This window comes from Eptesicus fuscus, chromosome 22, assembly GCF_027574615.1.
Source record: "Eptesicus fuscus isolate TK198812 chromosome 22, DD_ASM_mEF_20220401, whole genome shotgun sequence".
NCBI lineage: Eukaryota > Metazoa > Chordata > Mammalia > Chiroptera > Vespertilionidae > Eptesicus > Eptesicus fuscus.
In genome coordinates this window covers 18,353,398-18,372,267 of record NC_072494.1, presented here as the reverse complement: position 1 = coordinate 18,372,267, position 18,870 = coordinate 18,353,398, and the positions used below count along the sequence as shown (strand labels likewise).

The 18,870-nt window shown below is 37.3% G+C and overlaps 1 protein-coding gene, 1 long non-coding RNA gene and 2 other non-coding genes across 5 annotated transcripts in view; 3 read left to right on the top strand and 1 right to left on the bottom strand.

Annotated features, from left to right (window-relative positions):
* The window catches only part of DNM3 (dynamin 3), a 354,491-nt gene that overhangs the window by 167,678 nt on the left and 167,943 nt on the right, over positions 1–18,870 (bottom strand). For both annotated transcript variants that reach the window (XM_054712328.1, XM_008145852.2), the window contains one exon: positions 15,115–15,228. In XM_054712328.1, the coding sequence (XP_054568303.1) occupies positions 15,115–15,228 (114 nt within the window). The remainder of the gene's footprint in view (positions 1–15,114; positions 15,229–18,870) is intronic.
* MIR199-1 (microRNA mir-199-1) lies at positions 310–390 on the top strand. The gene has a single exon (NR_129150.2). It is a non-coding gene; the product is annotated as a microRNA mir-199-1 (primary transcript).
* On the top strand, positions 383–6,299 carry LOC129148038 (uncharacterized). Its single transcript, XR_008555230.1, has 4 exons — positions 383–568; positions 2,721–2,801; positions 4,310–4,421; positions 5,916–6,299. It is a non-coding gene; the product is annotated as an uncharacterized LOC129148038 (long non-coding RNA).
* On the top strand, positions 5,981–6,063 carry MIR214 (microRNA mir-214). Its single transcript, NR_129149.2, has one exon. It is a non-coding gene; the product is annotated as a microRNA mir-214 (primary transcript).

Below are 18,870 nucleotides of genomic sequence, written 5' to 3'. Positions count from 1 at the left end.
GCACAGACCCATGTCTGAGAGCAGGCGATTCTAGCGGTCTCTCCAGCGGCACAGCGCATACCCAAACCTCCCCAGGGTGACATCATCCCATATATGGACTCTCCAGCCCAGCCCTCCCCCTTTTCCTGGTCCTAAATTCATTGCCAGTTCCCCAGTCTGCAGCAAATGTGCCACGTCAAGACTGAAAATCACAGCACTGGAGTGGGGCTCAGTCAGTGCAGCAGGCTCCAGGGGGGAGAGCCGAATGCAACTGTTCCCAGGGACTGAGAGAGGATTTTAAGGGCCCAGATGGAAGCTTCTGGAGCTCCTGCCCCGTCGGCCCAGTGTTCAGACTACCTGTTCAGGACAATGCCGTTGTACAGTAGTCTGCACATTGGTTAGACTGGGCAAGGCACAGCAACGCCTTGGACGGCTGGGACAAGAGTGGCTGTTTCCGAGGAGAGGACGTTTGTTGGCTCCTCTTTTGTATCTCATATCCAGTGTTTTTCTTCACAGGTTTTACACAGTAGGGACCAAGAAGCCCTCAGGGACACCGCTGGGAAAAGACTGCTCCAGGGAAGACCTGCGGGTAAGGCCCTCTTGCCGCTCGCCTGGGCTGTGACCGGGAGAGCTGAGGTGGGAACCAATGATTTGTGTCACATGCGAAACAGGCATTTGTGTGGCCAAGAGCTATACATTTATTGTAAAAGGGCAACGGGGTGCGGTACATAGTGATTTACTATAAGCTACTCGCTTTCTGAAGATTTATAAGTATTTTCTTAAGCTTAAAGATTTTTCCACTTCAATATGAAATACAAAGACTCCAAATACTAAAAATAATTGAATGAGGCTAGTTTTCAATGGGTAAACGGAATAATTCAGAGACCTAAAAACCTGTTGAATGAGGGCTGTGCTATCACTTGAATATCCCAGAATTGGTCCCATTTTGCCCCAAAGTAAAGAATACTTGCAATGTTTAAAATGCTGTATGGATAGTGCTTTTCTGAAATTTTACTTATTTAAGATAAATACCAAAAATAACAGGATCTAACAATAAGAGAGTAGGCTGCCAAGTTTTTTTGCCCACCAGACCACGCAGATGGGACTTGCCCAGAAAAGAGCGCCAACCCAGAACTATTGAGTCAGCAACTGAATAAGCCGGGAAATAAAAACCTCTGTCTTCAGCTATCCCAATATATAGCCCTGAGGTTTTTTTGTTGTTGTTGTTGTTTTAAAATCCAAGAATGGTTGATAATTGCTGGTCAGCTGAGCCCTCATGCCTAGGTTTTACAATGTGTCTATGTCTCCGAGCATTTAAAATGATAAGGTACTTTGTCTAGAAAGCCACTGATAAAAAAGGAATTTGTAAACGAAGGCAAAAGTTTTTCTTGGTCAGTTTCCAGCTGTCCTGGAGGTGAAGGAGGGAGGGAGGGGGAGGAAGGTGGGAGGAAGGAAAACTGAATGAAATCCCAACAGAGAGAATAATATAGAAAGTCTGGGCTGCAATATGATCCACACTGAATTTCAGAGGTGGGTCCCTTAAGGAAAGTTCTGGAAAAATGGCACTGCCTCACCCCTAATTCCCTCAACCCCCTATTTATAGCAACCCCAAAGAATTCTATATAATGAAAAATCTGTTCTATAGACTTAATCTGAAACATTAATATCTCTTTTGTCCTCCCTTAAATTCTTTAAAGTTATAGTGGTTCCTGAACAAATCCTTTTCTAAGTTATATTTTGCAACAATTCAAAAATTGTCACACATTCTCCTTTGCATAACAGTTTATTATAAAAGGTTTCCCACGTTATCTTTTGTCAAAATGATTTATTTTAAAATTTACCCTTTTGATCATCCTAAAACTGGTATTAAAAAAAACACACGTTTTCTCTTCTATTCATGATTTTTAGTTAAGATATTATAAAAAGGGAGAAATTTAGCTATCTTCTCCACTTAGAGGATATGATTTGTTTTCTATTGTGACTTAGAGGTTTCCATATTATTTTTCATTGAACAAATGAGATTTTTTAAATCTATATAGTTTCTTTTACATAGGAAAACTGAAAAGAGAAACTATGAGATAACTTACCAGAGCTTATTTTTTCAAGAAATGTATTCTACTAATTTATACAGTTAGCAAAGAAGATAGTTATAGGGTACTGTAGTAATGTTTAAGATGTCTCAAATTTTGAGGGGTTTTTTGTGGGGTTTTTTTTACTCTGTAGAAATGATTGAATTTTATAACTTACTTTCATTTCATGTATATTTAGGTGTCTTTTTTTATTATTATGAAATGGCTTTTTTATTTCAAAGAAACTAACCACCATCAGTCCCTCACCTATTTCCTCTCTCAGGATGACTTTTAGTTTGCAGACGGAGGGGACCCGAGGGTGTCCTTGGCGTAAGTACAGGAGTAGAAATCGAAGAATAAATTTGTATGGGGGGAGCCGAGGAGCCCCTACATGTGCTTGGAGTCCTGATTACCCATTTTTTGATGCCAAGTTTTAACAAATGAAAAGGAATAATACTTATTTTTTTAACTGGCATGAGCTCAATGCAAGATCAAAAGCAAAAGCTCACTCTGTAAACCTCTGCTCACTGAAGGCAGGATGGTAGATTGTGCGCTGGGACATACACCGGCATGTATGCAAACTTGGTGTAAACTAAATTTATTTCCAGGGTAGAATAATGCTTAATTTTATTTTGATATTATACTTTGTAAGGAGACATACAAATATTTTAGGGATCATGGGATCTATTCCAGAGAAAACTAACCAACAGTGATCATCTTCGACTAAAACTGCTCGTGGATATAATGGGAAGTGTAAGTATCAAAATTAAACACTGTATATCATCAGAAAGAGAAAATTGTTTGCAGAGCCTATCCAAAGGGCACTTCACAGAAACTTAGTAGTTATTTTTCATTTCAGTGGGTGGATGATTGATAAGTTAGACTAGATTTTGGGTTAGAATTTTCTGCCATCTAAGAGAAAGGAAATTCAGAGCTTTAGCTTTCAACACATTTTCTTAATTGGAAGAGGATCAATAGAAAACAGTTTATTTACATTTTCAAGCCCCCCCCCCTTTTTTTTTTAAACCATAGATCTCCAAATCCAAGAAGGTTTGTTTACAGTGGGACAAAATTTCACACCGATCACTTTCGTGTAATTAGTGAATAGATTTAATGCCCTTCCTGCTTGGCTTTCAGGCCTTCCACCCAGATAATGTGTTTATGTTTTTGAAAGACCAAAATATACTATCTCCCCCAACCTCTCGCCTACAGACCACCCAAGTTTTTCGCTCTGTGGGAAAGAGTGCAGGCATAAAATTCCTACTGATAGAATTTTTTCCTTTTTCTCGTTGAAGTCGTAAAGCTGTTATTGTAAGGAAATAAAGTAAAGTACAACTTGGTAATGTAAAAAGTCCACTGATTCACCAGCGTCATCCTTAGTAAAGAGAGAGAAGCCAAAGCTTTCAGCTCGACAAGAGATCTGCTGTTTAAAAACAACCCACTTTCCTCTTCTTTAAAGAGAATGTCCCACCCATGACAATAAAGTCCAAATACATAAAAGACCATCACTCAGAAATCCCAGCTTAAAATAACTGAAGGTCAGCTTTACCCTGAGGGGAAACAGAAATCTCTGAGCAAAGATGAAAACTTTACTTGCTTTCTTCTACCTTTTTACCTGGGTTTGCTGCTACTTGTGTAGACAGAAATAATTACCCGTTTTTTGAAGAATTTTAATGTTTTGATCAATATAAATAATGAAGTCAACTAAGGAAAATAATTAAATCTTCATTTTGAATTTTTTGACTTATAACATCCAGTTTCCTGGAGTTGCTTTGGTTTAATGTTGCTATTAAAGACTTGGAACATAATTATTTTCATGCACTTTTTTTCTTAATAAATGAAAGACAAAAAAAGAACTAAAGGGTAGTGACCTTATTAAAAATTACACTGTGTGATAATAATGTACATATAGTTTTTTCATATTTTAGCTATTATTTTAACTGATAACAAATTTTAATGTTTACTCTATAGTTTGGAAGACAGAAAAACACTCTTAACTGTTTTTTCAACCTTTCATCTTTTTAACATGGCTATGAGGTACGCAGATGCCACATACTTACTATAAGTGTGTTTTAAACATCTATTAGAAAAATAAATTATCCCAAAGTCTTAAGAGCAATCATTTTTCAGCAAGATTTCCCCACCCTGAAAACAGTTATGGATTTCAGGGTCTGATATTTTGGGGTATCTTGGTTTACTAGAATTGTTTCACATTAAAAGAGAACATATGAACTCACAAATTTTTCTTTCTGTTTTTCCAGGTTACATCATTCCTTAATTGAGCAGAGTTAACTGGATCAAAGTATTTATGGGAGAGAGAGGGAAAGCTATACCGAATTACAGTAATTTTTAATTTCTACAAATATGCTCTTTGTAAGTGAATCACTCTATAAATATTTTCTGTTGCCCTGAATGCAGCAACGATAGCAAAATAGTTGCTTGAGGTATTTGTTTTCCCATACTCTGACCTTGTAATTATTTAATGGCAGCCAAGTTCACTGATGTTTTTTATTTTGTCAAGAAAAAACAGACAAAAGTCTTCTACTCAGAAGTGATGACCAGAAACAGAATCAGACATTTATTTTCTTGAAATTAAATAAATGGAAACTTGCACTTCTCAACTCTTTGTTAAAGCTGTAGCACATCTAATCACTGCATAAAGGTTGAGCTGTGTACAAAACTCATTTTTTCATAGCCTCTAAAAATTCTTTTGTTCTCCATAAAGTTTCTATCTGCTATTTTTCTCAGAATTTTACAGTGAACAGGAAATATACTATTTATTTTCTTTAAAATTCTTTGAAAAAAAAATCCTAATTACACACTCCTTGGACAATAATGTTTTTGTTGTTGTTGTTTTAAGAAATCCCACTTATTGTCATTTTGACTATCTGGTGATTTTGTTGTTTAAAGGGAAGGGTATGAATTGATCATTTATTTTAAAAGAGCCAGTAGAGTTATTTTTGACTCACCAGAATTAAATTTTCTATCTGTGTATTTAACATCATCACTCTTTCTCTCATACGAGTTATAAGGAAATCTTCCAAAGGGCCTGGTTTTACTTTTTGGATATGAAATGAAGTTTCATTTTCTGTGTTTAAGGGACTATTTTGTAACTGTAGTGCACTAACAAGATCCAAAACACAATCTGAGTGAGCATCTCTGTGACCAACAGCTGTATAGTTTATACCCTTTTGATTCATGGCAGGGCACTATCGTTAGTTAAGCGGAGGACTTAAGCTCACAACTCTTTATTTGGTTTTCACATCCATACTTAAAAACTGCATTAAAATGGATATGAGAAATTTAAATAAGTTCCTGTTGCTTAATAAAGTATTTGTAAAAACACAACCCGTGTAAAATCCCAAAGGTCGGCTGGTTGAACTGCCAAATACATTAGGCTCATTAATTATTTTTAAAATGGCTGCCATTTCCATGTAAATGATAAGTTTCTTTTTCATGGAGAAGGTTATGGTACTTATCTACTACAAGAAACATGTATAAACATGTCTTTATCTTTAACTTCAGTATTAAAGTATGCAGAGTTTGGGGAAGAGGAAAAACATCTGGTTCAATTACTCTGAACTCTGACTGCATTATGGGCCAGTAATAACATGAACTGGAGTTAAGAATAAACCTGGTGTTTAATCTTTTTTGTTTGTTTGGTTTTGCCTTAAAATTTCAATATGAGTTTTCTGTCAAGTCAATGATTCATGTTAGCACATTGAGAACAAATGTATAAGTGTACTTTCTGAATAAAGTCAAAAGTCTAACTTGTTTTTAGTTCCATAATGTTTTAATGTTTAATTCTATTGTGTGTTTTTCTCCCTTTCCCCCTGACCCTCCAAATTCACCAAATCTGGAAAACAGACTGACCGTATCTGCCCATGAGCAAAGGAAACCTGAAGGAACCAAGGGCCTGGCTGGACGGAGTTGTCATGTGTCTGCCTGTCTACACTTGCTGTGCAGAACATCCGCTCACCTGTACAGCAGGCACAGACAGGCAGTCACATGACAACCCAGCCTGAATGACAACCAGCCATTGAAAGAAAGCAGCCCTCACACCATAGCATCTACACCAAGAGCTACAACCAAAATGAGGGGTTCGGGGGGAAGGCCTGGGTTTTTCATCTGTTGGTTTAATACTTAACTCGTATGTATTATTATTATTATTATTATTATTATTATTATTCTCTTTTGATTCAAATATTGAAACCCACCATAAGTAAAGTGAGTAGTGCCTATGAAATATAATAAAACCCATTTCTGAAAATGCTCCTGTGCTCTCTATAGTTCTCTTTTCCTAACTGTTGTCAGTAAATTACTGCCCTTGACATTAATTACACACAGCTTTGCAGCACCCTGTGATCAATATAACAAAACACAGAACTGCAAGTCTGATGCTTGACAAAGAATAAATGATCCTAATAATTCTACTTCAAAACAAAGTTTTGTTTTCTATATCATGACTGTTTAAGAGGGACAAAAGAAAAAGAGGGAAGAAAAAATAACCCAGGGGATCATGTATCTTGAGTTAAACTCAACCCAGTTTGCACCTGGGTGGAACATAATGAAAAGAGTATTTGTTTCCAATGTAATTTTCAAATGTATTAAAATAGTTGCTTCTCCTTTTGGAAAGTATATAAAGTTAACATTGAATCTCTGATATGCCTAAGTGTCATGACAGATATGCATAGATTACTGTGACATTGTTTAATTAAGAAGGAGCTTACACTATAGTTCCAAGGGTGGAGTGCATGAGGCTAGTGCACTCCCTTGGAATACACACTCCCATTCACTATACACTTCCAAACTCTCAAGATATTCAGGCAATTGCATTATTGTAAAAAAAAAAAAAAAAGGCAAGGACACAGATTAATGGATATACAATGTATATCTTGCCACATCTTTTGAGGAAATGTCAAAACATCAGTTTACACCCTGTGAACTGGAGTCAAATGATCAGATTAAAAAGTGGGGAGATGGGTAAAATTAGAAATTTGTCTGTTTTGATTTGCTTCACTAAAATGCTTTAACTTCAGTATTTAAAGTTAATTTTCATTTTTCTTAGAAAGGTTCTAGTCAAGCTCTAAAAAAAGTGTAACGCAAGGCTACCCCAAATTTTTTTTGGTTTTAATCTAATTAAACATTTTAAGCATATACTCTGGATGAAAGCAAACTTTTTATTCAGTATTTCATTTTTTAAATGAAACATTTAGTCTTAAGACTAAAAACCCTATGAGGTTCAAAATTTCTACAATTTCATATTTTACCAAATCTGACACTATAGCTTCTTTTTTTTAAAAAAATTTCATTAGGTAAAATTATGAAGTAAATATACGATTAAGGCTAAATTCTTTCATTTAACAATCTGGCCTAAGCAAAGATGTCATCTGCAAAATACATTGTGCAAAGAAAGTTTTTACCTTACAGAAAAGTCTCAGGACCACAATATAGAGTATTAAATAATAGTTCACAAAATGTAAAAAATAAACAGGAAGGCAATATCAAAATGTCTCAGGGAATATTTACATAGTACCACCCAATTTGAAATTCCTCCTATAACCTGCAGCAAAATGCTGACAGGAGTCCACCCATGAATCATTCTCTGGGACCCCGCAAGGCAGCACCCGGCATGCCTGAGGCTCTCCAAATGACACAGAGCTGGGTCAGAACATAAAGGAGACTGTTCCCTTCCACCCGACTCCAAAGGGAGAGCGAGGAGGCCAGCAGAGTCATCCTTATGTGAGCCACTAAGGATAACATTTAAAATAACCTCATGCCTAACATCTTGGTTTTACAGTTTTTATATGGCTCTCAAAAAAATATGCTTGAAAGAATGCTATTTATATTTAAAGTTCACTATATGATGCACATTTGAAAACGTAACTTTTCTAGAAAAGGATCATATGAAGGTTAATATTGTTCTTCCAGTATACACTTTCAAGTTAGGACAAATAACACATTTAGGGGAGTGGTGTGAGTCTATACATATTTTATTAAATTTGAAATAGCATCTGCCATTATGCTTTGTTGAATACTACTATACATTTTTTAAAATTATAAAAATATATCTTTAGATAATGCCAAATCTTTGGAAATGTTTATATGAAATAATCCTACATTTAAAATCTAACATGATATAGCTTATGTATGTGAAAAAACACACATAACTATGATCATGAAGAATTTCAAATAATGTAAATGCTTTAAAGTTCAATATTTGTTGGGACTGTTTTTTTGGTAAAAAGATATATAAGTTTTGGCTAACTCAAACAACTCAGCGAGGATTGTGAAGTGTTCACAGGGTTATTCCTGACCTCCTCATCACAGGCAGCATGCAGACCTGGCAAGAAAGGCAGGATCTTGATCATATAAGTGAAAATGGAAAGACATGAAAATTTCTATAACTTCTTGGCCTCACAGCTTTGGCCATCCAGGGATATAGCTGTCATTTTATTTCCTATTACCGAACTTACATTTGTCATCTGTTACAGCTACATAATAAAAACAATACTAAGTAAATATCCCTATAAGGGAATTATATAATCTCCTTATCAAGCTATCCAAACACTTCAACCCACAAAAATGAGGCCTGTAATTTTTTGAGTCTGAAGAATGTTCTTATTTTAATGCAGATTTTGGCCTTTATTCAACAGTGTATGGTTAGTACATTTCCACTGGAAACGCTTCTGTTGATCTACCCTACTTCCCTATGAGTATTCCATTATGATTTTAATCTTCATGTTGGACTATAGAAATTGAATAAATATTGGCTATGTGCTATTATTCATAAAGTAGTCCCCTTTAGAGATTTTTAACTATCATTTACACATTTCTCATTGATATTTAAAAATAAGGTTCTTTTCTTCTTCATTCAGAATTTCTTATTCTCCCAAAATTCATATTTTAGATGCATTTTTAAAAATTCATAGCTTTTTTCCCAAATATAATTTTAAAGTATTCATGTAAATATCATAACCCAAAATCCTTTTGATGTGAGTTTGTATTTTATTCCCATAACTTGCCCTTTTCTAAATTCCTCCCTAGAATTGTGCAGAGATAACCGATATTTATGATGTATAAAAGCAACATTGTCAAATTTGTTTTCTGCTTAAATGGTCTATCCAGGAAGCCATACAGTCAGAGGAAGAAAAAAAAAAAATTCGCCCTGACTGGTTTGGCTCAGTGGATAGAGCGTCGGCCTGTGGACTCAATTCTGGTCAAGGGCATGTACCTTGGTTGCGGGCACATCCCCAGTGGGGGGTGTGCAGGAGGCAGCTGATCGATGTTTCTCTCTCATCGATGTTTCTGACTCTCTATCCCTCTCTCTTCCTCTCTGTAAAAAATCAATAAAATATATTTAAAAAGAAAAAAAATTCATTAACCTTCAATGACGAAAATTAAGAAAATTACCTCTCATGGTAATTTTACCCTGTATTTCAATAATTTAGTTAAGGCACTTGAGACAGCAGAACATGGTGAATTATCGTGCTGCACTTCTTTATTCATTTGCTCAATCATATATTCACAATTGGTATTTACTTAGTGCTACCTATCAGTGTCATACCCCCTGGTGGTAGAACAGTGAACAAGACAATGGCTCCTGGTCTTAGGAGGTTTACAGGTTAGCAGGAACTTAAACACTTATCCAGTACTTAGAACATGTGATGAGTTGTCACATCAATGTCACCTTCTGAAAAAAAATCTCTGAAATCCATCATTTCTATCAATTTCCATCAACCTACCCTAGTCCAAGCCACCATGATCTTTTATGGAGACCAGAGCAACAGCTTTCTAATAATTCCCCAATCCAGTTTTGTCCTCCTCCAACATATTCTTTACAAGGCAACCAAAAGGATCTATAAAAAATTCAAATAATGCTATGAGACTCTCCAGCTTCCAAACTTAAAGGCTTCTCATCATTTTCAGGATCAAAATCCTTAATCTTTAAAGGACTCTTTATAGAGTCCTTTTCTCTCTTTGTTCCAGTCACTCTGGACTTCAGTTTCTTAAATTCATCAAGCTCAATCTTGCCTCAAAGTATCAACACAAACCTTCTCTGACCACACAATTGAATGTCCCCCACACTGGGACCCCCATCACTGGATTTATTTTCTTCACAGGCTGTCATCTGCATCTGTTTTCCTGTTTATGTGTTTTCTTTATTGGGAAAAAACCTTCATGAGGGCAGGTACCATGAATTCCTTGCTAACCATCTGTACATTGTGATTAGGAGAGTGTCTGGAACATAAGAGCTGTTCAGATAATATTTGTTGGGAAGTGTTCAGGTAACTAAGAGCACACACTGACTTTTAGCTGTGGGCTAAGCTCTTCATTGCTAATATGGAGAATGTAAATAAAGTACTAACTTAGCTCAATGCCTGGTAAACTATGAATACTCAATAAATGTTCGTCATTTTGAAGATGGTGATCATCATCGATTATCACTCAGATTGAGAGCTGACCTGCAAGAGTTTAAGCAGGTAGAATGAATAGCAGAGATACTATTGACAACCACAATTACTGTTCAATTAGGGAGCATCTTGTTAACTGGAAGTCCGTTAGATTTGTTTGAACATTTGATTAGTTTGGATCTGCAAAGGTGAGCATGTAGGAAGAGTGAATGTACAACAGAGTGAGACACACCTTGAGTTTGGGGCATTTCCAGATTGGTAGCCATTGAGGGGTGATATGGGAAGGGGAAGAGAAAGAGATAAACCAAAGCACTGTCCTTGGGCTGGGCCAGTACAAGGTTAGAGCTGTCAGTGACACCCCCAAGTGAAGGGTCCATTCCTCAAAAACTATTGTGGCCCGGCCAGTGTGGCTCAGGGGTTGAGTGTCAACCTATGAAGTGGGAGGTCACAGTCCAATTCCCGCTCAGGACTCATGCTAGATCCCCAGTAGGGGGCGTGCAGAAGGCAGCTGATCAATGACACTCTCTTTCTCTCTCTCTCTGATGTTTCTCTCTCTCTTCCCTTCCTCACTGAAATCAATAAAGAAATATATGTATTTTTTTTAAAAAAACTCTTGCACAGAGGGCTATCTAACATTCTATTCGAGGTTGTTTGAACTGCTGTACTGCTTCCCAAAACCCTTAGTAAATATAAGTACTACAAATATCCTTATGTTATTTTGTTAGAAATCAAAGGAGCTAACTATCATCCACTCCAGGCCCAAGAAGATATGTGTGGATACACAACCTGCATACCCATGCTCTGTTCTCACTCCCTTGGACAACTCCTCTTTGACTTAGGATACACACTAGCAAAATACCCTGGGGAGGATGAACCTAGCAAGAAGTCTATGCAATCCCTAGAAATGCACTCAGGGCCACATATACTAGTATAGGATATTTCAGAGTCTGGGGTACTAGAGCATGACCGAAATGGACATCTAAGTTTTGGCAAATCCCCTTGGTAATTAGTTATAAACTGTCTAATCCTGTAAAAGATGTTCTATTTCTTTTTGTGTCACAGAAAACCCCAATCTCAGGGTAAAGTTAGAGGATAGTATAAAGTCAAGCAGATAGATCAATTATGTCTACCACAACGTCATTGTATTATAAAGACTCTGAAGATAACAGTAGAAATAACATTGCCTCAGACACTGGTGGAAACCTTCCTGTTAAGCTCATCTATCAATAACATTATAAATAATATTATTTTAATGTAGAATAATGGTTCAAAAAGTAGAGTCCACAGAGGTTGGAGGGTGTTCATAAACTCATCTAAAATTCAAGGGTAGGGTGGATGGATTTGTTCAGAACAAGAAGGAAAAATGCTGGGACTTACTATTACAGTCATGCCAACTCTAGCTTAAAATTATTATACAGGGTTATTATGCTCTTGCCTCTGCCAACTTGGCTAGAAAATAGCATAGTTTGATATCATCATCTCCACTTCTTGGCTAAAGTATAGGAGAACCCATAGGCTGAAGGGGAGGCAGAATGGAAAGTCTCACTAAAGGAATGGGATCTGAGTTTCCTCTTATTATTTGAACCTTAACATTCTCTGCTAAAAAAAAACACACAACAATAACAGCAAAGAAAAATGAGATCCTATGTCACAATATGAGATATGAGATGACAAAAAATTAAAAAACCAGAAAACATGAGTCAAAAAACGGCATCATGGAAGGAAGGAATACTACTACTTGCAATGACAAAAATAAAAAACATAAACATGATTCCTAAAAGTTTATTTAAGCACTTAGACTTAGTAATATATGATTTCTTAGAGTCCTATTAAATCCCTTTGGGGTGACTTGGTTGCTAATGGTTCCCATTTGGTAAGTGAAAAAGACTGAGGCGCAGAGAAGGGTGACTTGTTCCAACCCTGGCAGTTAGTCCTGGCAAGCCCACATCCTCCAGCTCCTCCCCCTTTTGAGTGTACGAGTATGTGGTCTATAAGGTCTTTTGTTCAATTAATGTCAGCCTGAAGAACAGTTTGAGCCATTGTTCTTTCATCACAGATATATTTCACAAGTCGTTTGTATTTATTACAAATCTGTCATAAGTTAAATAAAACCATATCTAGTCATATGACGCAATATGCTATTTATTCAACAGCCACTTAGATTATAATGAAAACATACCAGTCTAATTACACGAGAAAGCAGGAGGATGGCAGAACACAGGGAAAAAATATCACAATCCCCTATGAAAATGTGAATATAGTTATCATTGAATAAATGAGCAAATCTATAAATAACTTATTTTTACTGTGTCGCATTTGCTTGACTAAGAGAAATGGTCAAGTAACAGGATTTCCAAAGCATGAAAGTGCTGATGTGGGTAGAGACAGATACCATGGGAACAAAGGACAAGCACTCAACTTACAACAAATTGACCCCAGAAGTTGAGTTTGAACTGAGGCTTATTTTCACAAAGAAATAGTCTAAACTTGGGTTTTCTGAGGTTTCCCACAGAAGCATGTTCAATTCATATGTAGTTGAACTCTGGCAATTAGACATTTATGGAACCTATGCATTATTTAAAACATGGCTGTTGAAGGATGGTGTTCGGGGTATAAACTCAAGAAGCCAGATATGAATCAGTGTCTCTGAGCCGCATCCTCCTGACGCTTTTCCTTGACCTTTTTCCCCCTTACCCTCCTTCCAATACCGGTTCCCACTAACACACACTAACAACTATTTGTTGAACACTAGCAGTGAGTAAGGGACAGTGCTGTCCCCTCTCTTTTGCCCTGAGAGCAGGCTCAGAGGTGGTCTGCAGTGGTAGGAAGCTCTGTCGGGGGGGAAAAAAAATAGCAGAAGAGGACACACCCAGGGTGGGGTGGTGGTCAGGAAGGTGGGAATGACTGATGATGGCCCCAGTGGGAAAGGCTTTGTCCCACTGAGACAGACACATCGAGATAAGGGTCATTCGTGAATCAGGCATTAATATTTTGAAAACCTATCTTATTTCTTGAGCAGAGTTTTTAATGAGCGGCAGTGTCGCTATAAGCGGCCCTTCAATTTGCTACCCTGAATTTGAGTGTTCCTTTCATGCCACCCAGGACAGGACACCATCTTCTAGCCTGGACCACTGCCACGGTCTCCTAGCTGGTCTTCCTTCTTCTCTTCTTGCCATCCCACTCTTCCCACATGAGTATTTCACCCCACACATCATGCCAAACTCAGCAGCCTCTTCTGTCTGCACCCCCCACTCCCATTTCCCTCTGGTAATCACCATACTGTTGTCTGTGTCTCTGAGTTAGTTGTTGTTGTTGTTTGCTTAATCCCTTCACCTTTTTCATCCAGCCCCCCAACCCACCTCCCCTCTGACAGCTGTCAGTCTGTTCTCTGTACTCTTTGAACACTGCAGACTCCCACCGAATGATAGAGACAGCAGCCAGCACAGAAAAGGGACCATTACTAGTCCTCAGACTCTCCCAAAAACCAATTCCACATTTGACTGAAGTCAGTAAAATATATGACATAAAAATTGAAAATAAGGCTTTTGAGTAGGAATTTTCTTTGGACCTTTCTATAGGATTTACTTTCCTTTACTGCAGAAAACTCAGTGGAAATCACCTGACCATCGGATATTCATTCAACACCCTATTGTTCACAAAGCACTTAGGGAACAGAAAAACTATACAAGACATAAAAATGTTCCTTCAACAACTGATAAGGGTATCTTGTAGTGTTTTTAAAAGATGTGAAACCAAGATTGGAAGGACTATTACGTCTGAAATGCATGCTCAAATATATTTGAGACAGTCTCACCTGCATATAGTTTTGCTATCATGGACTAGTTTTCTTATTGAATGTTTGCATGCTGCATTGTAAGCATCAAAAAACTTCTCGGGTAAAACCAGACCTATTAAAATTTCCAAGACATAGTTCAATTTCCATCCATGCCCTCCCAAATTGAGCAGTAACACTGTATCACTCTACAGCTCTTTAATGGCTCTGCAAGAACGACATAGTATATTTTTGTGTGATTTCATAGCTATCAGATTTAAATGAGTAGTAAGTCACAGGACCAAAATTATTAACATCTAACATGAACCAGAACACCGCCATTATCATAATTCATGCTTTTACATAGATATCAAATTCTCAAAGAACAAAATTCACATAAACAGTTTTCAGGGACTTGAAGACGAATGATTTGGACATTTTCAAAACCCTGTCATTTGAGACCGATGTCACAGCAACAATTCCAAAACACTTTATTAACTCGGCATCAGTGCTATTAATTTCGCTGTTATAATGCTCTATTACCTTGAGTCTTTTCAACATGTTATTTAATGAAAATTGCTTTCACAATTGTTTTAGTCCCCTGTCATTATTACAAAGAAATAGTTTGCAACTATTGACTCCTAACTCCGTTTCTTCAGGTAAACAAACATGTGACTATATCAATGAAGTAAAAGAAATTTAAGGGGAATATTATAAAATTAAAAATGTATGAGGAAAAAAAAAAAAGCACAATGCTTATTCAAACACACGTCCCAAGCTAGGTCTTACTGAAAGAGAACCACTGGTGTCTCAAAATTAAATATCACAATAATCTCACTTAACTTGAAATGAGAAAACTCTGTCACCCTCTGCGGCTTACCTCATCATCTTTATACCAGGATAGGCTTTCAGCAGTCAGGACAAACCAGTATCCCTTGGAGCCTCCTTTCATGATGCCGATGTTGCTGATGGTGAGCCATCCCTTGCGAATCACCTACAAGAGAGCACAGGTCAGCGGAGAAGCTTAGTCCAACATGAGCCAATGGAGACCAGGTCTTGCACTAAGTGAAGTTCAAAACAAGATACAAATCACAATAAGAACAGCATTGCTCCCCCAAAGTTCAACTTCCATTACTCTATTTATCTCCCAAAAGCACCGATAACCAGAGGGAAGTCTCTCCCATCAAATGAACAAAATCAAAATGGCAGACTTATATAAATGGTGGAAGCAGAACAGCTGAGAGAGAGGAGTGAAATTCTTGTGCCAGGCCCATTTATGGCATGGCTGCTAAAATGAAAGCATTCTGGTTGATTGGATGAACAGCAACAGACTCTCCATGCCCACCGCCTCTGCTCCCATTGTGGCTCACTTGTTTGCCTGGTTTTGTCTCATCAGGATTTCCACTAGAGGCTGGCCACCAAATGGTCTAAATTTATCCATCTACCTCTGGTTGTTACTTGACACACTAAAGAAAAAAATGCAAGCCAGCCAAGTAGTTCCTTGTTAACAGCTCTGAATAAGGCTGAATGAGGAAAAGAGCTGAAATAATAAGCTAAAATTAAAAATTTGGCCCTGACTGGTGTGGCTCAGTTGGTTGGGCATCATCCCAGGAAACGAAGGGTTGCCAAGTTCAGTTCCTGGTCAGGGCACATGCCCGGACTGTAGTCTAGATCCCCAGTGGGAGACGTGCAGGAGGCAGCTGATCAATGATTATCTCTCATCGTTGATATTTCTATCCTTCTGAAATCAATAAAAATATATTTTTTTAAATTTTGGAGTTTTTAAATGGTCTATATGTATCCATCTATCTCTGGTTGTTATTTGACATACTAAAGGATATGTAGCATCTTCATAAAAATCTTTAAACAGCTTCTAAATTTTAAAATATTAACAACGTGGCTTACTGATTTATGATGTATAAATGTCCTTTAAGTGAAAATCTATTTTTTTCTCAGTTGTGAAGTTAAATTCTGTTTTTTCATAAGGCATAGTTTATCGTCTTCTCTATGATACATAATTTGTTATCATAGGACCAGAAATGAAATACTGTATGGAACTGTATGATATCGCTTCAGATGTCAAAAATCATCCTATACCTAAATTGTTCAATACCTTAAGAGAGCCTGAAATATTTTAAAAATTACTGAATTATTGAATGACTCTGTCAGTTCCTAAAGATTAAAATACCTTTATAATCAGAGTTTATATTTATATTGCTATTAACTTTTCTAATTGAAGAAGAAAAGTCAATCCTAAGGAAAATTATGAAATGAATCAAGGTTATCATTACTGATCCTTTAAGCCTTTGTCCATACACTAGTCCTTGCCACCCTTGATTCCCTGTTTCTGCATCTCCCAGAAGCCCACTGTCCTTTTTAATGCTCTATTTAAGTTTTCCAGACCCCCATACAGAACCCCATTGAGGCCCAGACTATGACAGTTCTCTCCACTGTTCAAAATTACTCCTTCTTCTAACCCTCTACTTGGGATAGAAGAAACCAATACTTCTCCAAGTATGGTTTCTACCAGTTATATTATAACCATTGGGATGCTTTCTAGAAATACAGATTCTTGGGTCACCTACAAATCCAAATGAACCAGAATATGCACACTGAAGCCCAGGAATCTACATTTTCACATGTTCCCAAGGTAATTCTGATTCATACTGAAGTTTGAAAAACACTGCCTGCATATATACAATCAAAACTTCACTGTCCTTAGAGCAAATGATCTCATCTAACTTTTAATGATTATTCATTCAATCTAGGCAGGAGGGAGCTGATAGAGAGGCAGAATATAAAAAGACAAAAGGACACAGAGAAACCAATCAGGTGAAAAAGACAGATACTATGTAAGTAAGAATGGGGTTCGGAGAACTTAATATGACCTGGTTTTACTGGTACCACTGAATTCATCTCTGAAAGATGCACCTCTAGAAAAATGGAATGTTATAATCAAAACATGATATTTATTAAACATAATTTCGCCCAGTGGATATATTCAGTTGAGCTATATGGAAATTATAAGTTACAAATAACAGTTAAAAGTAAAATTAGTAAAGAATCTACTTTAAAATTAATTAGAATATTCTGATTAGTACATTCTATGATGTTACCCTCATTTGCATTGCAATAGGCTTTCTCACATGGAGAGAAAATAAATAAAAGAGGATTACAGCTATGCGCATTGTGAGTGCATGTGGCCAGCATCCTTCAGCGACACCCATGGAAGAGTGTTCAGTATTGAACACTGTCAGCAAGTAAGCTGCTGTCATAGAAAGTTTAAGATATTTTGGTCCAATCATCGAAGCATATTTGTCACAAATGAACTTGCTTTTTCTCCGATGATGGTCAGCTCAACATAAGAATTAAGAAAAAACAATTCCTAATGTACCTTGTCAGATAAAAATTGAAGGAGAGAGAAATCAAGTTAAACAGTGGGACGAGCCAGGAGAAGGCAAGCACTCAGGAAAAAATGATCAGGACACCAGAGGTAAGAATGTGGAGGGGAAATTAATACAATAAAACAAAGGAAAAGTTAAGTGAGGAAAGAAGACAAAGATGAATAAAATTTCCAAAGAATGTCAAAGACAAATGGGATGGATTGTAGAATCTCTTCACAGAGAAAGATCTGAAATGCTGATTTCATCTTCAAATGTAAAATCACCACAATAAATCCATCACCATTCAAGTACAATAACCACTTACAGCCTCTGAGTATTTGAATATCAAATTCTGTTTTGAATGCCCAAGTAAACAAGAGCAAGCAATCCCATAATTACATGACTAGAGGGGACCTTGAGAGCTGAAAGGGCATGTTCTTTTGTAAGCCTTGAAACAAACCAATTTTTAAAATTTACTGCCATGAATAACATCCAAGTTTCTATGCCAAATGCAGAAATGTTGAAAGTGAGACCAGCAAGTGGAATAGCCCAGCCTTTAGTGACGAGCCTACTCTAGAGAGCGTGTCCTTGGTAGTTCCCTAAGAGGCCAGGCCTTCCACGGTTGGCAATATCTGTATGTGAGGGGTAAGTATGGACCTCAACATCTGGCCAGCACACTGGGTCATAAAATTAATACACAGACAAGAAATAACATTATGAGGAGGGGAAAAAGGGCATGTGGAAAAATTCTAGTTTAGCAAAGGCTTTGGGTCTTGAACTTTATGTGTGAGCAGGGCGTTTTGACCTTGGCCTTGCTTATGGGAGACCGGGCAAGTTTTTCTCAGCTCTGCAGCCAGATTTTAACTGTTGCCGCCTGGGGGAAGTTCGTCAACCACAGATCATTGGATATTTTTATCTCGGTAGATGACAAACGCTTATAGAAAGGCTGTTTCCATGGATGAGTAGCTGCTTCTAGGAAGGTAGTTCACATGCCACAGGGCTACGTGGGAAAATGCTCAGAGCTGCGTGGGCCCAGCTGGTCACCACCTTTGTGAGCACAGGCATCCTCAGGATAGAGGCTTGTCCTTGAACTGCCTGGCAGAGTTCTTTCTAAGCAAGAGTTCAACTGTAGGGGAGACCTCAGGAGGGGGAAGTAAATTTACTACTTAAAAAAAAAAAAATCGTTTTAATTTATTGCATACACTGTGCCAGGAACTTTACAGAAGTCAAAGTAAGGCAGCTAAGGTCTGTAT